At 39.8% G+C, this 24,625-nt stretch overlaps 1 protein-coding gene across 1 annotated transcript in view; it reads right to left on the bottom strand.

Annotated features, from left to right (window-relative positions):
* dnah7 (dynein, axonemal, heavy chain 7) overlaps positions 1-24,625 on the bottom strand; it is a 190,681-nt gene that overhangs the window by 73,677 nt on the left and 92,379 nt on the right. Inside the window, exons 37-45 of the mRNA XM_063005568.1 lie at positions 17,687-17,842; positions 14,346-14,514; positions 14,029-14,155; positions 11,812-12,031; positions 10,832-11,704; positions 8,434-8,663; positions 8,016-8,346; positions 5,596-5,942; positions 5,326-5,506 (exon numbers count right to left, since the gene is read on the bottom strand). Of these exons, the coding sequence (XP_062861638.1) occupies positions 5,326-5,506; positions 5,596-5,942; positions 8,016-8,346; positions 8,434-8,663; positions 10,832-11,704; positions 11,812-12,031; positions 14,029-14,155; positions 14,346-14,514; positions 17,687-17,842 (2,634 nt within the window). The remainder of the gene's footprint in view (positions 1-5,325; positions 5,507-5,595; positions 5,943-8,015; positions 8,347-8,433; positions 8,664-10,831; positions 11,705-11,811; positions 12,032-14,028; positions 14,156-14,345; positions 14,515-17,686; positions 17,843-24,625) is intronic.

The following is a 24,625-nucleotide window of genomic DNA, read 5'->3' as shown; positions in this document are numbered from 1 at the left end:
CCAACTCCGTGATGTCGTCATGGAGGAGTGGAAAAGCATTCCAGTGGCAACCTGTGAAGCTCTGGTAAACTCCATGCCCAGGAGAGTTAAGGCAGTTCTGGGAAATAATGGTGGCCACACAAAATATTGACACTTCAGGAACTTTCACTAAGGGGTGTACTCACTTTTGTTGCCGGTGGTTTAGACATAAATGGCTGTATATTGAGTTATTTTGAGGGAAGAATAAATTTACACTGTTATATAAGCTGCACACAGACTACTTTTCATTGTGTCAAAGTGTCATTTTGTCAGTGTTGTCCCATGAAAAGATATACTTAAATATCTGCAGAAATGTGAGGGGTGTACTCACTTTTGTGATACACTGTAGGTCATCACAAACTCACCCATTCACACACTTAGGGCGCATTCACATGAGAAGCGTTTTGCGCTTTGCTCACCGTGAGCTTTGGCGCACACTGCCGCTTTGTTCAGCGATTGGCTTGAGCGGTGCGGTAACCTCATTAAAGTGCAAATATGAGACGAATCTGCATTTGTGTGGATTAACCATTAAATCCACTCTGAAAGCGTCCACATACATCTATGTTTATCTGGATTTTTGTCACTGTTTCACTTTTAAACTTGTGTTATAGCTAAGGGTGCTGAGAAACTGCCAGAGTTACAAACGGTCCGGGACCTATTTTTTAAACACAAGGTGGAGGGTAAATATAGTAGAATGATGGCAATCCATTGTTGGTCATCATATACTCACCCACTGACACAGTTAGGGCTCATTTACATGAGAAGCGTTTTGCGCTTCGCTTCACGTGAGCCTCGGCGCACACTGCCGCTCTGTTCAGCGCTCGGCTTGAGCGGTGCGGTAAAACCTCATCAAAGTGCAAATATGAGACGAATCTGCGTGGAATAACCGTCAAATCCACTCTGAAAGCGTCCACATACATCTATGTTTATCTGGATTTTTGTCACTGTTTCACTTTTAAACTTGTTATAGCTGTGTTATAGCTCGGGGTGCTGAGAAACTGTCAGAATTAGCATAACATGGTTTAACGTATTAAAATAACTCATAAGTTCTCTCCACTACTGGAATTCTTCTGTCGTTTTAATACAATAAGTCACATTAAGTGTTGTTCGTACAGCCTGAGTCGCATATTAAACAGTTAGTCCCATTAGAGGCACTTTGTAAATGTCAGCAGCAACAACTGTCTTTACAAACTTTTCAAACATAAACAAACTTTTTGTTTGTTTTGCAGAGAGGCGTCTATTTACTGCAGCTTTAATTAATAAGAGTTTATAACACATATACTGTAATACTTAGAGGTGTAGAAAATGTTTCTATTTTATTGACTCACTGCAGATTTTCCTTTATGCTTTTCCTATAATGAAATAGTAAATAAATACAGATTTTTATTCTGAATCTGTACCTAAATGTTCCAATTACTGGAAGTAAATGGTACATTAAATGGATTTAATTGGCCGATTTTTCATCACCGAAGATGCCTAGCCAAACAGAAATCTGTAACACTTTGATTTCTTTGATTTGATTACAGCTCTGATAGCCACTACATTTTAAACTATACCTGCAACCCTTGAACAAGCTGAGCAGACTCATTATCACTTGATCATTAGCTGCACCTAGATGCTGGGACTCCCGGTAAGGTGTATTTAGCACTTTTCTCATTATCAAGATTGTCTTCCTATGCACTCTAAATGCTAATTTCTTGAGTTTGGAATATTAACAGGTCGGGTAAGTCTGACTAAGCAAATAAGTCTGACCAAGAAATAAACGGTACTGCAGTTAAAGTACGGTGAAAAATGAATGAAGCATGCTGTGTATGATGGGTTCTGGTAGACAATGTTTTGAGATGGCAACACTGCCATCCAAGGTGAGTGCAAAGACAGAGCTTATCTATGCAATTTGTTTAATAATCTTCAGAATTTTAAATAGAAATATCTCTAAATTCCTGACCAATGAATGAAAGACTAGTCTGATTTTTTTGACCGTATTATTTGATCACACAGTTCTACAGCAATGTTGCTTTTCTTTTGTCTAGTTTATTATTGTTTACATTTGTTTTAAAACTAAGGCCATTTTGGCAACACGTTTATTATATGTTTGCATTTTTTATGCTTCTTTTCAAGCTTGGACACTAGGGTCCAATATCTGGTCCACCTAAAAATAGGCGTCTGTTTGAGAAAAAAAAAGAAAAACTGAAGGTGCATCTCTTATTCTTTAATAGCTATTTAATCTTTAATGTTTAATGCACAGGTATGACATTACAATTGTGCAATCAATCTGTGGTTTTAAATTTACTCTTTGCAAAATAGCTATGATGACACTTTTCTTTAAACCGGACCAAAACTAATACTGTATTTTATTTATTATTAATACTGCATATAGACTTTATTAATTGAGATTTATAATACTGTATTTTTTTATAATGTAATACTGTATAATGCTGTTTTTTATTGTTAATAATGAACCTAGACTTTATTAATTTAGATTTTTTTATACAGTGGTACCTTGAAACTCAAATGTCAAAAGGTATTTTTTTACCATAAGGATGTTTGGGAAACCTGTTAATATGTTCCATGCACATATTTTAGGCTAATGTAAAATAATGGGGTTATTTTTTACACTTATACACTGAAAATAACACAAATATAATATAAAAACACTGAAATACAATTGAAAACAGTTAAAAGTAAATAACTGTTGCACAAAGCGTAAGACTTATTGTACTAAAACAATGAGTAAGGAATTTCATTAGTGGAGAGAACTTATAAGCAGTAATAATTAGGAGAGGTTTAGTGTTTATTTAACGATAAGCATTTTAGACTCTGAAAAAAAAGTTGATTCTTACAATTTCTCAGAACCCGAGCCATAACACAAGTTTAAAAGTGAAACAGTAAGGAAAATACAGTTAAACACAGATGTGGAGTGGATTTGACAGTGGATTTCACACAAATGCAGATTTGTGTCATATACGCACTTCAATGACCTCTTACTGCACCGCTTAAGTGAAGTGCTGAACAAAGCGGCTGTTCACTGTTAATTTGAAACTAAATAATATTTTTTCAAAGTTGAACACGTTGAGTTTAAGGGAAATGTTAAGTTTAAGGGTACAAATTTCTCGAGGAATATTTCGAGTTTAGGGGACATTGAGTTACCAAGGTACCACTGTACTGTATTTTTTAATAATGTAATACTGTATAATGCTGTTTTTTATTGTTAATAATGAACCTAGACCTTATTCATTTAGATTTTTAATACAGTGGTACTTTGAAACTCAACGTCAATTGGTTCTGGGAGTGGCGTTGACTTTTAAAGGTTTCAAGGTATTTTTTCCCATAAGGATGTTTGGGAAACCTGTTAATATGTTCCATGGTACCGTGAAACTGCACATATTTTAGGTTAATGTAAAATAATGGGGTTATTTTTTACACTTATACACTGAAAATAACACAAATATAATTAAAAAAAAAACATTGAAATAAAATTGAAAACAGTTAAAAATAAATAACACACAAAGCTTAACGTGACTTATTGTACTAAAACAATGAGTGAGGAATTTCATTAGTGGAGAGCAGTGTGTAACTTATGAGCAGTAATTGATTGATTGATTTTATTAAAGCATTTCATATTTTTTTTAAATAGATGCAATGCCTCTTATAAAAAAACAGAAACAGTCAGGGATAACACATAAAGTCTGTAGACTTATTTCCATTGTGGTCCCTATTCAAGTCCAACAATAAGCAGCATAGCAAGCTTGACATCATAATACAATCTCTAAAACATAATGACACAATGCATTCATTTTAATTCATAAACATTATTAAAACTTTTAATTAGCAAAATTTCCCTTTTCATGTAACCATTTCTTAACAGCCTGTCTAAACCCTCGCAAACTATCACATATTTTAAATGTCCTGGCAAACGATTCCACAACGAAACTGCTATAAACCTGAAAGAATCCCTACCCACTTTACTTTTACAGCATGGAAGTACTAAATCTGTGGATGATCTTCTTGTAAAATAACCATGAACATCCCTCACCTGAATAAAATAATTTTTTAAATACTGTGGAACAGCTCCATGTACAATCTTGTACACATTACACAATTCTATCAGAGCAACCCTATCATGAACTTTTAACCACCCAATCATTTGAAAATGATTCATTTCCAAATGAGTTTTCATTGGGAGATTTAAAATAACCCTAACTAATTTGTTCTGTGATGTCTGAAGCCTAGTTTTAATCTGTTTTAGTAAAAAAAAGGCTGAACCAAAGCCCCGGACAAGGTAATCATAGTTTTTCTATTTAAGAACTTTGAAATTCTTGCAAGAAACCTAATTCTTTGATTAATCTTAGTTAAAATCTTATTTGCCTGACCCCTGCCTGATATATATCTATCTAAAACACACCCTAAATAAGTAACTGTATCCCTAGCTTTTAGCACAATGTCCCCCACTACCACATTAAAAACTGGGTTCTTGTTTAATTAAGAGAGTTTTAGTGTTTCTATGTCATGATTTTAATACATTAAGTCACATTAAGCTTTTTTTAATGATAAGCGTTTTACACAACTTAAAAAATTTCTCAGAACCCCGAGCAGTAACACAAGTTTAAAAGTGAAACAGTACGGATTTCACACAAATGCAGATTTGTGTCATATACGCACTTCAATTAAGTCTTACTGCACCGCTTAAGTAAAGCACTAAACAAAGCGGCTGTTCATTGTTAATTTGAAACTAAATAATTTTTTTTCAAAGTTTACATTCTTAAGAACCCCGAGCTATAACACAAGTTTAAAAGTGAAACAGTGAGAAAAATACAGCTAAACACAGATGTGGAGTGGATTTGACGGTGGATTTCACACGAATGCAGATTTGTCTCATATGCGCACTTTGATGACGTCTTACTGCACCGCTTAACTGAAGCGCTGAACAAAGCTGCTGTTCACTGTTAATTTGAAACTAAATAAATATATTTTCTTTTATAAAGGTGAACACGTTGAGTTTAAAGGAAATGTTGAGTTTAAGGGTACAAATTTCTCGAGGAATATTTCGAGTTTAGGTGACGTTGAGTTACAAGGTACCACTGTACTGTATTTTTTAATACTGTAATACTGTATAATGCTGTTTGTTGTTGTTAGTACTGAACATAGACTTTATTCATTGAGGTTTTTTTTATTTTTCATTTGACAGATCAGATTTAGTCGATTTTGTTTACTTTAGCCCGTATACCTTTATAAATGTTGGCTTTTAGTCTAACTTCCAGAGATATTTAATGACAATTAAAAACAGTTACGATTATTATTAAAACTGACCTGATTCTCCAGGTCGGCTTTCTTGTTTTTGTTGGTCTCCAGGGTCTCTTGTAGTTTGGCGAGTTTGTCCTGAACCTCTTTCAACATGGCCTGCTTCTTCTTAAGGCTGTCCATTGCAACCTTCAGCTCGGCCTCTGCTTGAGCCAGCTTCTCCTTTTTTGGAGCCACAACTTTTGCTACCCTAAGAGAAATAAGATAACAGAGAGAAAAGTTTAATGCACTCCTCTCCTCATCTAGTTATAATGTATTATTAGACATTTGCGAACGTACTTGTCGTAGGAATCCATAGCGCAGACCCATTTGCACAGACCCTCGGCTGCCGTGGAGGCCGTTCTGATCTTCTCAGGCACGAAATCTGGGTTGGTGATGTATTTATTGCGGATTATTGACATGTAAGCCGGTGGAATGTTGTCTTTGTTGTACTCGTGTAGACTCTGCAGGAACTTCATGTCACCCAGAAGCTTCTTCGCCGGGCCCCAGAAGTCTTCAACCTTTTTTCCTGAGCCAGAAGGATCAGGAACGCGATCGGGTTTGATGCCTTTTAGGATACAAATAGCCTCCATGACGAGCTTGACTCCAGCTGGAGGACTCTTCATAGACTTCACCACTGTAATGTCCTACAGAAATGAAATTTATTTTTGAATGTAAGGTACATTACACCAAATAAATCAATATACATCGATCAGGCATAGCATTATGACCACCTTCCTAATATTGTGTTGGTCCCCCTTTTGATGCCAAAACAGTCCTGCAACTGTGATGCACTGTGTATTCTGACACCTTTCTATCAGAACCAGCATCAACTTCTTCAGTAATTTGAGCTACAGTAGCTCGTCTGTTGGATCGGACCACACGGGCCAGCCTTCGCTCCCCACGTGCATCAATTAGCCTTGGCCGCCCATGACCCTGTCACCGGTTAACCACTGTTCCTTTCTTGGACCGCTTTTGATAGATACTGACCACTGCAGACCGGGAACACCCCACAAGAGCTGCAGTTTTGTAGATGCTATGACCCAGTCGTCTAGCCATAACAATTTGGCCCTTGTCAAACTCACATTTTTCCTGCTTCTAACACATCAACTCTGAGGATAAAATATTCACTTGCTGCCGAATATTTCCCACCCACTAACAGGTGCCATGATGAAGAGATGATCAGTGTTATTCACTTCACCTGTCAGTGGTCATAATGTAATGCCTAGTCTGTGTATAAACAAAAGGGAAGGTCTAGTGTATCATTCCCTGACTACACTGTGGTAGGATTGGACAACTTAAATGAGGTTAGAGAACACTGAATGGAAGGCCTTTCTTTGGGTCTGTTTAAAAACCTAGTGAGCTGCCTTGCTGCCTACTGCCTGCCTAGGCAGCTGCCTACGTAAATAGGATTCTAATAAGACATGAAACTTATAAGACTCATTATTTAGACGCACTACTCAGACAGTGATTACGTCACCGCAGTTTACGTTTACTAAGCTAACCTCAGTTAGCCTCAGGCCATTCAAACCAATGGGCTAAGACGGCACAACCCGATGGCATGCCAGCTAACATCTCCCTCCGTGTACCGACAACGGTTAAACTGTCACTAACAAGGTCAAATTTGCAAATAAATGACACTTGTACACCTTTATACAAATTAAAAATCGATAAGAATTTTGGGATAACATTTACCGCTTAGGAAGCATCGAATGCTACCTCATTAATCAGTCAGGTTATTGCTAATCTAAGGCACCTCAGTAGGCAGCCTCATAAGGTATCTAAGAATTGAGACAGCCTTCTTCTTGGGAGCACGTAGAATGATATAAGATGCATCTATGTAGAGAGCTCACTAGATTTTCAGACAGACCCTTTATATATATATATTTATACAGTTAACAGTTAATTCCGACCTTACAATCTGATTGGTTGAGAAGCGTTCTAAACGTGCTGATATTCGTGACAACAGCACGGTCTTTTCACACCACAATGGTATTACTCCGCTGACGCGTTGCCATTAACGACAAGCTTCATGCACACAAACGCGCACGCAGGCGACACAGACTTTTTTTCCCGGTCACGTTTTAAATCCGTTCTCTGATATACAATCTAGCGCACTGTGTAGGGAACATAACCAATTGTCTAATTCACTATCTAGTGCACTATGTAGGGAACATAAATCCGCGATCTGATACACAATCTAGTGCACTATGTAGGGAACATTAATGTGTTTGTAACGCGAACAGTTAGTTAAGCCCAGTTAGCAGCTCCTAGTAGTTGTTATCATCCATAGCCTTTGGTGTGTGTGTGAGAGGTTTTTTATTTCTTTTTTTCCCTTCGGAGGTTCTTGCTTTCTTCTTCTTGTTGTTCTTACCTCCCTGAAATGAGTTTTTGCAACTTGGGATGTCTGCTTTGTAGTGTTAAACTTTATATTCGTTGTGGAACTACTTTTTGGCGGAAGGTATTGTCAATATTAAAGCATATTTAATATGAAATTCAGGGCTTCTTTGATTTATTTTCTTTCTTTATTTTGTAAAAACTGTTGTATAAAAGCAATGGAACACTCGAGGCCGTGTGTTATCGCAAATAACATCACGGCTGTGATGATCTGCGGCCAAATCACAGCCGTGATGTTATTCGCCATAACACACTTTCTCTCGTGTTCTATTGCTTAAATATATATATGTGTGTGTGTGTGTGTGTGTGTGTGTGTTATTTACCTGTTGGGTGAGTGTATCAAGCGCCGCCAGTGCTGACTCCAGGATGGGCAGAGCCACAGCCAGATCAGCATCACACTCATCTTTGATGGCCTTGGCAGCCATGGCTTGTTCGTTGGCCACCGCCTCATCCATGCGCACCACCTTCTCAGTCTTGGTGACCTCCACGGACTCGTGCTCTATCACCACCATCATCTCATCCACCTCTTTGCTGGCCACCTTGAGCTGAGGCTGAAGTGCCTCGAGCTCCACTTGCATGGTGGCCACCTGGGCGGAGGCAGAGCCCAACTTTTCCAACCCGACTTCATATCGCCGCTTGAGTTTCATCACCTCACTGAGAAAGATGTAAATTAAAACTCATTAAAATGATACACACAGTAACAGTTAATGATAACAGTCTCATTGATCAGAAAGTGCTTACGCTCGTTTGCGCTCCAGCAGGACTTTAAAAGTGGAGATAAGTTCCAGGTAGGAGGTCGGGGTGACGTAGTTGTGGCGCTGAAGCTCAGCCAGAAAGTGTGTGGAGAGATTAATGGTGGAGGTATGGAAACTCTGGCACATATCAATGCAGCCAGCCCGAGCGTCATCAGTCATCTCGATGTCCTCTAAGAAACGAGATGCCACAGCTTGTAGAGCGTCATCAGGCCAGCTCTGGAGGGTAAAAAGAAAAAGGAAAAAAGGAAGAATGATGACATTGGGTGGTCCAATTCTGCAAGTGTTCTGCAAATCCACCTTGTTTTTGATTATATTCAGTATTCTGCATTTACTAGATTTTTGCTTTTTTTACATGGATGGAAAGAGGAAAAAAATAAACTGTTTTACCTGGAAACTGTCGATGAGTGAGGGAAACTTTATAAATGTAACAATTTTCGACAACGCTACCCACCCGCTCTATTCTACAGTGAAAGTGTTCAGCATCTGGCGGCATGTAAGGTTATTTTTTCCCACCACCATCAGAATCTACAACGAGTCTTTTTCAGCTGTGGCAGCTCAGACAACTTGTGGTTGGACCGATGAGGATTGTTTATTATTTTTCTAGAACTTGTGCAACGTTTCCACTAAGTGATGTAACATTGTTTTCAAGTTTCTAGTTTTCTTTATTTATGGTTATTATTATTGTGCGCTATTATTGTTCTGATTATTATTATCTGTTTTATATGTGTGTGTGTGTGTTTGTGTGTATATACATTTATATTCTTTTAGTCCATATTTGTATATAGCAGAGCCCCTGTATATCCCTATATATCGTGTTATTTATTGTCTGTCTGTCTATCTATCTATCTATCTATCTATCTATCTATCTATCTATCTATCTATCTATCTATCTATCTATCTATCTATCTATCTGTCTGTCTATCTGTCTGTCTGTCTGTCTGTATATTTGTCTGTCTATCTATCTATCTATCTATCTATCTATCTATCTATCTATCTATCTATCTATCTATCTATCTATCTGTCTGTCTATCTGTCTGTCTGTCTGTCTGTATATTTGTCTGTCTATCTATCTATCTATCTATCTATCTATCTATCTATCTATCTATCTATCTATCTGTCTGTCTATCTGTCTGTCTGTCTGTCTGTATATTTGTCTGTCTATCTATCTATCTATCTATCTATCTATCTATCTATCTATCTATCTATCTATCTATCTGTCTGTCTATCTGTCTGTCTGTCTGTCTGTATATTTGTCTGTCTATCTATCTATCTATCTATCTATCTATCTATCTATCTATCTATCTATCTATCTATCCATCTATCTATCTATCTATCTATCTATCTATCTATCTGTCTGTCTATCTGTCTGTCTGTCTGTATATTTGTCTGTCTATCTATCTATCTGTCTATCTGTCTGTCTGTCTGTCTGTCTGTATATTTGTCTGTCTATTTATCTATTTATCTGTCTGTCTGTCTAACTGTCTGTCTGTCCGTCCGTCCGTCCGTCCCTCTATCTATCCATCCATCCATCCATCTACTGCCTGCTATCTATCTGTTTATTTGTCCATCCATCCATCCATCCATTCATCCATCCATCCATCCATCCCTCTATCTATCCATCCATCCATCCATCCATCCATCCCTCTATCTATCCATCCATCCATCCATCCATCCCTCTATCTATCCATCCATCCATCCATCCCTCTATCTATCCATCCATCCATCCATCCCTCTATCTATCCATCCATCCATCCATTCATCCCTCTATCTATCCATCCATCCATCCATCCATCCATCCATCCCTCTATCTATCCATCCATCCATCCATCCATCCCTCTATCTATCCATCCATCCATCCATCCCTCTATCTATCCATCCATCCATCCATCCCTCTATCTATCCATCCATCCATCCATCCCTCTATCTATCCATCCATCCATCCATCCATCCATCCCTCTATCTATCCATCCATCCATCCATCCATCCATCCATCCATCCATCCATCCATCCCTCTATCTATCCATCCATCCATCCCTCTATCTATCCATCCATCCATCCATCCATCCATCCATCCATCCCTCTATCTATCCATCCATCCATCCATCCCTCTATCTATCCATCCATCCATCCATCTATTGCCTGCTATCTATCTGTTTATTTGTCCATCCGTTCGTCTGTCCATACATTCATCCATCCATCTATCTAGCTAAACGTTTTCACATTTATTTGGACAAGGCCTTAATTTAAACTGCTGTTCTGCTGAGAAGTACATTGAATTTAAAATGAATGTCAGGAAATTAATCATTTATTTAGGACGTGTAGAACAGAGATGAAATAATTAATAGTCATCGTGAACATCTTTGTGCAGCAAATGCAAAACTGACCTGGAACCAGTCTATCGTGCAGCAGTTGATGAGGGCGGGGAAACGTCGCAGCCGTCCTCGGAAAGTATCCCCTATAGGACTCATAGCCAGCACCACGTGCAGTTGACTACGGCAGCGTTCAAGGAACATGTTAAAGAGTGCCAGCGAGCTTCCATCTGTTTGCTTCTCTTTCTCACGTTGGCGGTCCAGGACTCGCATGCGTTCGCAGATCTCTTGCTTCTCATCCACAGCAAACAGGTTAGGTACTTCACCCGTGTTGAGCAAGTTGCTGACATCTTCCAGAAAGGATTCCATCTTTATTTGGGTGTCAGTAAACAGGAAGACGCCGTGAGTATCGCCGATTGTGGATTTGCGCATGATGAGTTTGAGGTCGTCACGCCACTCAGTCATCCCATAACTCTTGGAGATCTCCACCTGAAAGAGCTCAGCTTCAGCCATGTGGGCAGCCAGACGGGTCAGGGACTGCCGACCGCTGCCTCCGACACCCACTAAGAGCGCGTGACCGCGCGGCTGTTTGAGGACCCTGGAGATCCTGCAGACGTGCTCGATGGCGAAGCGGAAGAGCACGAGGTTCATGCGTGCCTTGCTGATGTTGTTGTACTCCTCCAGGTGGGCCTCCACCACCTGCCGTAGCTGGTTGAGGTCACTGACCTCCCGGTAATTGCGGTCTTCCCCCTTGGGGTCATGGAAATCACAGAACATGAGACTGCGCAGGTCATCTTCGGTCACACAGCCATCAGAGTCAAAGTCCAAGTGCTTGAAGAGCTGATGGAAGTCCTCCTTTAGGTGGGATTGGCAGACCTCCTGCAGAAAACCTACTATCCAGGTGCGGTCTGATGGGTGGACCAAGCGGTCATAGTAAACTCTCTGCACCTTAGATAGAAAAGCACCAAACGTCAGATCTTTTTTCCATCGTTACATTTATTAAAACGGATCCCATTATAATTTACAAAGTACTTCTTAAACTATATTACTCTTACCTCATGCACCCATAAGCGTTTAATAGCTTTGGGGTCATCTGCAGTCTCTGGCCGAGATAAGCAGACGCCCTGAATGACACGGGAGAAGTCCCTCAGGTTAAAAAGATAATGGGATTTGGCCGGGGTGGGAAGCAAGTTCTTAGTGGCCTCTTGATACACAGCCATTGTAGCACTCACTATCTGAGAGGTCAGACTGGCAAACGGCTTTGGAAAGGGAAGTCTAGAAAACAGGCAGAAGTGTAATTGTTTATTTTGTTTATAATAGTTTTTAAGTGTTTGTGTTTGAATATCTAAGGAGCTGCTTAATTCAGTCACGAAAGAAGTAGTTTTAAGCACAATCACAGACATCCCAAGCTGCAAAAACTCATTTCAGGGAGGTACCAAGCCAAAAAAAATAAATAAATAAATAAAAAACCTCTCGCACACACCAAAGGATATGGGTGATAACAGAACTTTTAGGAGCTGCTAACTGAGCTCTACTAAGCTAACTGTTCGCGTCACAAACACATTAATGTGTACTACATAGTGCACTAGATAGTGTGAAAGATAATAGATTTATGTTCCCTACATAGTGCACTAGATTGTATATTAGAAAAGAATTTATGTTCCTTACTTAGTGCACTAGATAGTGTACTAGATAATAGACTTATGTTTCTTACATAATGCTTTAGGTAGCGTGTTAGTTAACGGATTTAGGTTCCCTACATAGTGCACTAAATTGTATATCAGATAACAGATTTATTTTCCCTACATAGTGCACTAGATAGTATTTTAGATACGAATTTATGTACCCTACGTAGTGCACTAGTTGGTGAATTAGACAATTGGTTTATGTTCCCTACACAGTGCACTAGATTGTATAACAGATCACGGATTTATGTTCCCTACATAGTGCACTAGATAGTGTATTAGATAACGCATTCATGTTCACTACATAGTGCACTAGAAAGTATAACTAGATGATGATTTGTGTTCCTTACATAGTGCACTAGATAGTGTATTACATAATTAATTACGTTCCCTACATAGTGCACTAAATTGTATATCAGATAACGGATTTATGTTCCCTACATAGTGCACTAGACAGTATATTAGACAATTGATTTATGTTCCCTACACAGTGCGCTAGACTGTATATCAGATAACGGATTTAAAAATAAAAAAGACGGAAAAAAGTCTGTGTCGCCTGCGTGCGCATTTGTGTCGCTCTTGGCCGCTCGTTCTAGATTCCAGGAGATTTTATCTGACTTGCGGGCATCAGGGGGTCGCTATGTATATGCGGGAGACTCCCAGAATCATCCCAGATCATTATTTTTGACACTAATTAGGGCATCTAGTGATGGAATTAAAACATTAACGGATAAAGATCAACTAACTATGCACAGTAGTTATAAGCACTGTCTAAAATACTTTTACAATTCTTCTATTAACTACTTCAAGCACTGTTTTCTTATATACATATGCATGTTTGACTTCTGGTATAAGCAGTTCCTGAGTTCTGAGGGTTCTAAGGGGACTTGGCTCACAATTAGGGTTTGTCTGAAAACCTAGTGAGCTCTCTACATAAACAGCATTTTATGCCATCCTATCCTATACCTTAAAACGCTGCCTACTGAGGTGCCTTAATTAGAGCTAATCTGACTGAATAATGAGGAAGCATCTAATGTGTAGTTTATTTGAAAATTCGGTTTACCCCCTCCGACACGTGTGAAGTACCCGACTGAGGCGAGTGCATATGCGGATCAGCTTTGTGTACAGAGAGACACACCCTGATCCTCATTATCCCTAGTCTCTGTGCAGACGCCATCAATCAGCCAGCAGAGGTCGTAATTGAATCAGTTCTGAGGAGTCCCCGTCCGGCTCCCACCCTGTATGACCAACAGCCAATCGTTGTTCATGTAGGTGCTCAGCCAGCTGGATGGCAGAGCTGAGATTCGTAACAACGAGTTCGAAATGTCAGCTCTGGTATGATAGCATGTTTTACCACTGCACCACCTAAGCGGCCTTTGGGACTTTTATTCTTGGTGAAGATCTGAGGATGTATCAAGGCCATTTTTGGTATGTTCTTCAGCATACACTAATAACCAGTGTAGTTAATAATCTACAGTACATAGTTTTAAATTGTTTAAAATGTTCAAAGACATTTTAAATTAGGTAAACAACAAGAACTTTAGCTTTATGTTCAATAATCACTATAAATACCACATATATAGTTACCGTATAGTCAAGTGCCAGTCCAGAATCCTTGAAAAAATTGTATGCATAGTCTTCTCATCAAATTCATTAATTGTCACAGTGTTAAAATGACGGAGGAAACGAGGAGTAACTGGATTTCTTCCACCACCTAAAAATAAAAAGAGTGGAGATGTGAATCCTTTGTTCATTATATTATTCAGTCACCACAATGTAAAATTCAGAGACAATATAATGACAGGCAGTGCTTTGAATGCCATTGTAACAGGGGTGCATGCAGACAGTCTGGAGAGCACATATTCATTCATCACTGTATGGATGTATGAGATAGCCAGACCCACCTGGAGGTCCCATGGCGCACATCAGCTGAATGTCCACCAGGTTGATCATGGAGCAGTCCTTCATGTCATACCAGTTCCAATGGTCCAACCACTGGCGCAGAAGCTCCACGGGAGGCTGGGCGCCATACGTCTCCCTGGCTGGCATGTTCACATCATCGACAAACACCACCTACACAGCAAACATGATCAGGACTTTTTAATGAACTGTACTTAAATCCTATAATAAAATGCCCATTAGATTTAAACCTTGTTTTATTTATAGATCCCTACAATGTGTTAGCTGCTGCTAGATACGTTACGTGACCTAAGGTACACCAAAAGTATGTAGACACCTGACCATGAGCTTGTTGGAAGTCCCTTTTCAAAACATTAAAATGGCGTTCCTAGTGCGTCCAAATAATTTGCCTTATGAGTTTGATGTCTTCATCTAAGTAGAATTCTCTCTACTTAGACAGCGGCCTAGGTAGGCAGTAGACAGCAAGGCAGCTCACTATGTTTTTAAACAGACCCCATGACTAAAGTTTCTATCCTCACAAAATCCATTGTGAAATATTCATAATTGTAGCAGCTGACAGTATTAGTTGTCTTTTGCCTTCTCTACACCACTCTGCGTTGGTATCCTGCATTGTTACAATGGCAACCAAGCTGGCTACAGGAGAGAAACTGAATACACTAGGCATAAACTAATCAGATTTGCAGTGTGAACAATCAGATTTAACACAAGAACTAGTGCAATTCCAAGTGTTGGCTTGAATTGGTGTAAAGTACATCACTACAATACACAGTTCAGTGTATTGAGCAATTGAGGGTTAAGGGCATTGCTCAGGGGCCCAACAGTGGCTACCTTGGCAGTGGCCACTGTCTAATTGCTAGTCCAGTCCCTTAACCACTGAGCGCCTGTTTTAGCATGAGAGTGGCATGCGCAAATTGTAAAAGAAGATCAATGGGCCTATCTATCTACAGTGCCTTGCAAAAGTATTCAGCCCCCTTGAACTTTTCAACCTTTTGCCACATTTCAGGCTTCAAACATAACGATATGAAATTGTAATTTTTTGTGAAGAATCAACAACAAGTGGGACACAATCGTGAAGTGGAACGAAATTTATTGGATATTTTAAACTTTTTTTAGAAATAAAAAACTAAAAAGTGGGGCGTGCAATATTATTCAGCCCCTTTACTTTCAGTGCAGCAAACTCACTGCAGAAGTTCAGTGAGGATCTCTGAATGATCCAATGTTGACCTAAATGACTGATGGTGATAAATAGAATCCACCTGTGTGTAATCAAGTCTCCGTATAAATGCACCTGCTCTGTGACAGTCTCAGAGTTCTGTTTAAAGCGCAAAGAGCATCATGAAGACCAAGGAACACACCAGGCAGGTCCGAGATACTGTTGTGGAGAAGTTTAAAGCCGGATTTGGATACAAAAAGATTTCCCAAGCTTTAAACATCTCAAGGAGCACTGTGCAAGCGATCATATTGAAATGGAAGGAGTATCAGACCACTGCAAATCTACCAAGACCCGGCCGTCCCTCTAAACTTTCAGCTCAAACAAGGAGAAGACTGATCAGAGATGCAGCCAAGAGGCCCATGATCACTCTGAATGAACTGCAGAGATCTACAGCTGAGGTGGGAGACTCTGTCCATAGGACACAATCAGTCGTACACTGCACAAATCTGGCCTTTATGGAAGAGTGGCAAGAAGAAAGCCATTTCTCAAAGATATCCATAAAAAGTCACCTGGGAGACACACCAAACATGTGGAAGAAGGTGCTCTGGTCAGATGAAACCAAAATCGAACTTTTTGGCCACAATGCAAAACGTTATGTTTGGCGTAAAAGCAACACAGCTCATCACCCTGAACACACCATCCCCACTGTCAAACATGGTGGTGGCAGCATCATGGTTTGGGCCTGCTTTTCTTCAGCAGGGACAGGGAAGATGGTTAAAATTGATGGGAAGATGGATGGAGCCAAATACAGGACCATTCTGGAAGAAAACCTGTTGCAGTCTGCAAAAGACCTGAGACTGGGACGGAGATTTATCTTCCAACAAGACAATGATCCAAAACATAAAGCAAAATCTACAATGGAATGGTTCACAAATAAACTTATCCAGGTGATAGAATGGCCAAGTCAAAGTCCAGACCTGAATCCCATCGAGAATCTGTGGAAAGAGCTGAAAACTGCTGTTCACAAATGCTCTCCATCCAACCTCACTGAGCTCGAGCTGTTTTGCAAGGAAGAATGGGCAAAAATTTCAGTATCTCGATGTGCAAAACTAATAGAGACATACCCCAAGCGACTTGCAGCTGTAATCGCAGCAAAAGGTGGCGCTACAAAGTATTAACGCAAGGGGGCTGAATAATATTGCACGCCCCACTTTTCAGTTTTTTATTTCTAAAAAAAGTTTAAAATATCCAATAAATTTCGTTCCACTTCACGATTGTGTCCCACTTGTTGTTGATTCTTCACAAAAAATTACAATTTCATATCGTTATGTTTGAAGCCTGAAATGTGGCAAAAGGTTGAAAAGTTCAAGGGGGCTGAATACTTTTGCAAGGCACTCTATCTATCTATCTATCTATCTATCTATCTATCTATCCATCCATCCATCCATCCATCCATCCATCCATCCATCCATCCATCCATCCATTTATCCATCCATCCATCCATTTATCCATCCATTCATCCATCCATCCATCCATCCATCCATCCATCCATCCATTTATCCATCCATCCGTCCATCCATCCATCTATCCAACCGTCCATCCATCCATCCATCCATCCATTTATCCAGCCATCTATTTATCCATCCATCCATCCATTTATCCATCCATCCATCCATTTATCCATCCATCCATCCATTTATCCATCCATTCATCCATCCATCCATCCATCCATTCATCCATCCATCCATCCATTAATCCATCTATTCATTTATCCATCCATCTATCTATTAATCCATCCAACCATTTCTTTATCCATACATCCATCCATTTATCCAGCCATCTATTTATCCAGCCATTCATCCATCTATTCATCTATCCATCCATCCATCCATCCGTCCATCCATCCATTTATCCAGCCATCTATTTATCCATCCATTCATCCATAAATGTATCCATCCATCCATCTATCTAAACATTAATACATTGATAACCAATCTGATTCTCCAACAAAGTGTGGACATACACAGATATACAATACCTGTTCTAATGTATTGCACTATTATAAGCCAGTGTCTAATTAAAATGAACACAACAAATGATTAATGTCTGTTACAGAACCTACACAACAACCTTTAAAGCCATTTTAAAGTTCTATAAATTATATCAGCACACCGTTTTCTTTCCCAGTGGTGGGCCAAACACTCCTTTGCGTCTCTTGTCCAGCTTCGACATGATGATGTTCTGTGTCTGCGCGGCCGTGGTTTGGGCTGAGAAGTTGATTAGCAATGGGTTGTACACATCCTTGTTCAGACGGTTCAACAGAAATTCCTGCAGAGCAGAGAGCACAGCTTTTTAATTAAACTCACCATGGGGGTTTAAAACTCTAGCACTGCCAATATATGCAACACATTGCAACATATTTGGATTGTAAAGAAATGGTGGCTACAGACTGCACATGAGGGGGTTGTCTGATGCAAGTGACTCACTGGAAACATGTTCTATTTATTCATCAGGAGAGACCAGTGTTTTTTAATTAAAGCTGTAAATACATATTCATTCTGTTTTGGGGTTTTACATTCTATACCTGGGATCTAAGTCTGAATCCAGACTTTTACCTCAGAGTTAAACCAGCTGTTTCAATGTATGTCATTATCAGGCAGCTTTTATTAAGGAGCATTATCGGTTTCCATTCCAGTTTCCATTCAAATGTAAAGGTGAATAGCGGCACTGAAAGGAGGAAAATAGCATCACTTAGACTTCTTGAGTTCTTATAAGCAATTCTACACTCTGAGAGGCTTGATGAATACCAGCACACTTACATTAAATGCCGAATGTGACTTTGCCTGGTATCTGAACACTTAGTAATAGGGACATTTAGCAGCTGACAAATTTTCTATGCAAAAAGCATTTCTGATGTACTTCTCCATCCCTGAATGATGTAAGTGACTCACTGTAAACATTTATTCATTTTTCTATTTTGATTTTCAGGTGAGATGAATGTGTTTGAATTAAATTTTGTGTTGTAAATACACATTCATTCAGTTTTGGGGTTTTACATTCTATATCTGGGATCTAAGTCTGAATATAGACTTTTACCTCAGAGTTAAACCAGCTGTTTTTTAAATGTCTGCCATTATCAGTTGTCCAATTCAGTTTCCATTCCAGTTTCTGTTTAAATGTTAAGACACTATCGAACTTTTAACCAGCTGTTTTTAATGTCTGTCATTATCAGGCAGCTTTTATTAAGGTGCATTATCAGTTCGCATTCCAGTTTCTGTTCGAATGTAAAGGCCAATAGTGGCACTGAAAGGACTAAAATAGCATCACTTAGACTTTTTGAGCTCTTCCAAGCAATGCTACACTCTGAGAGGCTTCATGAATACCAGCACAGTATTTTGGTAAATGCCGAACGTGACTTTGTCTGGCATCTGAACAGTTAGTAATAAGGACATTTCTTTCCGTTTTGGAGTTTTTCATTCTATACCTGGGATCTAAGTCTGAATCCAGAGTTAAACCAGCTGTTTTTAAATGTCTGCTATTATCAGGCAGCTTTCATTAAGGTGCATTATCAGTCGTCCAATTCAGTTTCCATTCCAGTTTCCGTTTAAATGTAAAGGCGAATAGTGGCACTGAAAGGACTAAAATGGCATCACTTAGACACTCTGATGAATACCAGCACAGTTACATTAAATGCCAAACGTGGCTTTGCCTGGCATCTGAACATTTAGTAATAAGGACATTTCTTTCCGTTTTTCATCCTATATTTTGGATATAGGTTCGAATCCAGACTTAGAGTAAAAGCAGCTGTTTTTTTAAATGTCTGTCATTATCATGCAGCTTTTATTAAGGTGCTTTATCATTTTCCATTCCAGTTTCCATTCAAATGTAAAGGTGAATAGCGGCAATGAAAGGAGGAAAATGGCATATCACTTAGCTGACAAATTTTCTAGGCTCAATCAAAATGTGCAAAAGCATTTCTGATGTACTTCTACATCCCTGAATGATGTAAGTGACGCACTGTAAATATTTTCCATTTATTCATCTTTCTATTTTAATTTTCAAGTGAGATAAATGCTGTAAATACATAATAATTCAGTTTTGGGGTTTTGCATTCCATATCTGGGATCTAAGTCTGAATCCAGACTTTTTACCTCAGAGTAAAACCAGCTGTTTTTTAAATATCTGTCATTATGAGGCAGCTTTTATTAAGGTGCATTATTATTTTCCATTCCAGTTTCCATTCAAATGTAAAGGTGAATAGCGGCACTGAAAAGAGGAAAATAGCATCACTTAGACTTGTTAAGCTCTTCTAGGCAATCCGACACTCTGAGAGGCTTGATGAATACCAGCACGGTATTACATTAAATGCCGAACGTGACTTCGCCTGGCATCTGAACACTTAGTAATAAGGACATTTCTTTCCGTTTTGGGGTTTTCATTCCATGTTTGGGATCTAGGTCTGAATCCAGACTTTAGAGTTATAAACCAGCTGTTTTTAAATGTCTGCTATTATCAGGCAGCTTTTATTAAGGTGCATTATCAGTTTCCATTCCAGTTTTGATTCAAATGTAAAGGTGAATAGTGGCACTGAAAAGACTGAAATGGCATCACTTAGACTTTTTGGGCTCTTCTAAGCAATCCTACACTCTGAGAGGCTTGATGAATACCAGCACGGTATTACATTCATTCAGTTTTGGGGTTTTACATTCTATATCTGGGATATACACCAACAATGCATAACATTATGACCACTAAAAGGTGAAGTGAATAACACTGATTATCTCTTCATCACGGCACCTGTTAGTGGGTGGGATATATTAGGCAGCAAGTGAACATTTTATCCTCAAAGTTGATGTGTTAGAAGCAGGAAAAATGGGCAAGCGTAAGGATTTGAGCCAGTTTGACAAGGACCAAATTGTTATGGCTAGACAACTGGGTCAGAGCATCTCCAAAACTGCAGCTCTTGTGGGGTGTTCCCGGTCTGCAGTGGTCAGTATCTATAAAAAGTGGTCCAAGGAAGGAACAGTGGTAAACCGGCGACAGGGTCATGGGCGGCCAAGGCTCATTGTTGCACGTGTGGATGAACTTAATGTTAATGCTGGTTCTGATAGAAAGGTCTCAGACTCCATGCCTCGACGGGTCAGGGCTGTTTTGGCAGCAAAAGGGGGACCAACACAATATTAGGAAGGTGGTCATAATGTTATGACTGATCGGTGTAGGTCTGAATCCAGACTTAGAGTTAAACCAGCTGGTTTTTAAATGTCTGCTATTATCAGGCAGCTTTTATTAAGGTGCATTATCATTCGTCCCATTCAGTTTCCATTCCAGTTTCTATTTAAACGTAAAGGCGAATAGCGGGACTGAAAGGACAAAAATGGCATCACTTAGACACTCTGAGAGGCTTGATGAATACCAGCACGGTATTACATTAAATGCCAAACGTGGCTTCGCCTGGCATCCTGCATCTTAAAAGGTTTTTCTATGAACAATTAGTAACAAAGACATTTAGCAGCCACAAACAGCTGCCAAATTTTCTAGGGTTAATCTACGTGCAAATGCATTTCTGATGTACTTCTGAATGATGTTTTGACTGCTAAAATCCTCCATTTACTAAAGCCTGAACCATTATGTGCCCTGTAATGTTCCTTTAATCACTTAAATGTCCCTGAAGCGCCCTCAAGTACACTTAACTGACAAATGATGTCATTTTACATTCAACGTATCAATGATATCAATGAAGTCATATCCAGGCTCAGAAAATACAGCTGGTGAGAGATTTAATGCCAACCGGATACTTAACACGTGTCAATGACAAGACTGGTTCTGTGTATGAATAAATGTGAAAGCAAATGAGGGTGTGAGATGGATCAAGTGTCTACTGATTTAAAAGGGATGAAGGTTATTTAAACACGACGGGCGCAAAATAGCTGCTAAAGCGCTACGATGCCGCGCATCATCGTCTTCCCTCACCAAATGAGGACAGATTGGCTTCTTTTTAGCCGCACCATAAAACACGTTTCATTTCATTCAACAGTGAAAAACAACCCGGCGGACAGTGCTTCGGCCGTGCTCCCGTAACCGTTAATCTATTGCTAACACAAGGGGGGGGCTTGTCCTGGCTGGGTGTGCGTGCGTGTGTAAAATATGAATGTAACGAGGCGGGTAATGGATGGGGCTGTTAGGGTGATGGAGCTCCAGCTGGCTGAGCCAAAAATAGGAGCCGCTTTCCTCTCCTCCTTTTGGACGGAGGGATAGAACGGAGGAGGGGGGGCGCGGCGGGGCGCCGTCGATCTCGAACCGCCGACTCGTTCATCACGGGCGGCTGACGTGAACACACATGCGGCATGCAGACGCGTGCTCAAACTCCAGCGGCGGCGAGGTGCCGGGAGCAATAGCGAGGAGCCCCCTCGGTGCTAAACGCATTTACTAAATCCGTCTCCGGTGGACAGGATCCCACCAGGAATTGTTTATATCCGTATGTCTTCGGCTGTTCCTCAGAGGCTGAATAAAAGCTTGAGCTTTGCTTTTGATTTAAAGTCTCGCTACACTAGCTGGTTGTCGAAAGCTGGCCTTTTGTTTCTGCTATCCTATGTTTTATTTTATATTTTATTCTGTTCCGTTATTGTAATACAATTAAGATGATTAAGATTGAATTGGCTTTTCCAGGTTGGTTTTTTATATTATTAGTAGTATTTTTTATTGCCTGCTATAGCACAGCTCATTCAGCTAATGAACGGTTTCAGAATGAGCTAGTGAGTGGAATCAGGTGTGAGTGAATGAACGTGCAGGAGCATATGAGCTATGATTTCTCAAGGAAGAATAAATGAGTGTTATGTATGACAATTCAAAAAATGAACCATTGTGTCAATGAATAGCGCTTTCACACTATTACCGCTCTCTATTTAGTCCCCGGGGTTTAAAAATTCTCTTTTGTCATTATTGAAAGGGTATTTTTTTATATCTGCAGCTATAATAAAACTGCAGCCTTCAATCTTTTGGAAAGTACTTTTCATAAGACTTTATACCCGCCGCATTCAGTCAAAAGAGCATTTGTGAGGTCAGGCACTGACTGATGCTGGACAAGAAGGATTTTTATCCTACTGCTGTTTAGATGGGTTTAGATCAGGGCTAAAGATCTTAAAAGACTTAAAACAAAATAACTATACTGCTCACAAATGAGCTTTTTTTTGCTGCAACAAGACGCTGCTTCCACCTGGGGGTGATATGAGACGTTAAACACCCATGTGTTGGAAATAAAAGCAGTGTTTTCATGGCTGATGTAGCAATCTCTAATTTCATTATTTTTTATTTTTTTATTTTATTTAACCAGGAAAATTGTTTATTGTTTCTATGCGGCCCGGTAATAAATGACCCACGGACCAGTACCGGTCTGCGGCCCGGTGGTTGGGGACCTATGCTCTAAACCAAAGTGGTCAAACCAAGTTTTATTGACCTCGCGGAGCATAGTAGAGCCTTTCTTTCTTCACTGGTAGCCTAGTGAGTGGAGCTTTGGGCTATCAATCAAAAGGTTGAGAGTTTGAATCCAGGCTCTGCCGTGCAACCACTGTTGTGTCCTTGAGCAAGGCTGACCCTGCGCTCTGGCCCCAGCTTCCAAACAAGCTGGAAAATATATAAAAATAATTATGTTGTACTGTACACCTGTATATGTACAACCCCAAATCAGAAAAAGTTGGGACAGTATGGAAAATGCTAATAAAATAAAAATGCACTTTTATTTGATTGCAGACAGTTTGAACTAGAGATGCATGAGTACCGATACTGGTATTGGGTATTTGCACGATACGGCGCTCATTAACTTGTACTCGAACTCGCAAACGAGGCTCTGATACTAAACATCCGATACCGTGTTCCCAGTGCACGTTGTTGCGTTATGCCTGGTTCACACTACACGATTTTTGCCCTGATTTTCGCTCGGTGACTGGTCGGCGCTAGATTCGGCGTTCGCTCGTCGATCAAAACTCGGCTCTCGATCGCTAAGTGTGAACTACCCAACAACTCGATCCGACCGGCTCACCGAGAGCTCGAGTTCTCTAGCATGTCAGATATCTGATCTGAGATGTGCGACTGGGAATGAGTGACATGTCGAACAGCCAATGAGAACGCAGGATACGGTGTGAGGGGAAACGCAGGTGAGGAGTGTAAACAGGTGGGACAGGGGGATAATATAGTTTATATCAGAATACACCGGCACACACACGTCTTACAGTATTTCTGACCTGATCGTTCTCTACGAAACATAACAACAAAACACCAACATTGCAAAAATATTTATTAACCTCCAACTCACTACAGAACAATCCATGCTATACGTGTTGCCAAATCCACTCAGATTCATTTATTTTTCCTCCTTGATTTCATCACGACAGCGCACAAACACTTTGATCACTCGCTACTTGTTGACGTGCATTTTTGGACGTGGTTTCATTAAACTTCTCGTCACTTCTCACGTGTGTTTTTGTTTAAAAAAAAAAACGGTATTCTAAATAGGTATCGGTATCGGTATCGGCAAGTACAAAAATACTTGTACAGTACTTGTACTCGGTTGGGAAAAAATGGTATCGATGCATCCCTAGTTTGAACCCAAGATATTTCATGTTTTGTCTGCTCAGCTTTTATTTTATTTGTTAATATACCTTCATTCCTGCATTTGAGGCCTGCAACACATTCCAAAAAAAGTTGGGACGGGGGAAATTTAGGGATAGTAATAAAGAAATGCGCCAACGATGACCCCGTACTGTTGCACATCTTAAGATGTGTTTGCAGGAAGAATGAGACAAAATAAACATTTTGCCCCGTAATCAATGGAAAAGTGTGCTTCTCTACACACGTGATCATCTCCGTGTAGTCTGTGCTGCACCTCAAAAGAACAAGCCAGTAAAGTATTATGCCCCCGATAGTATGTCTATGTATAGTTTATTCCTTACTTTATAAACAAACTCGGCAAACTCTAAAGACGCTCGGCTACACTAGCAATCGGTAAGACAAAATGTCCCAGATGTCAAAGTCTAAAGCAGTTAAAAACACGACTCAGGTAACTGAGTTTGGAAAATTCCTAACCAATTATGGGGACGCGAAGGGGGGTTAAAAAAA

Source organism: Trichomycterus rosablanca, chromosome 12 (assembly GCF_030014385.1).
Source record: "Trichomycterus rosablanca isolate fTriRos1 chromosome 12, fTriRos1.hap1, whole genome shotgun sequence".
NCBI lineage: Eukaryota > Metazoa > Chordata > Actinopteri > Siluriformes > Trichomycteridae > Trichomycterus > Trichomycterus rosablanca.
This window is presented reverse-complemented; position numbering and strand designations above follow the sequence as displayed.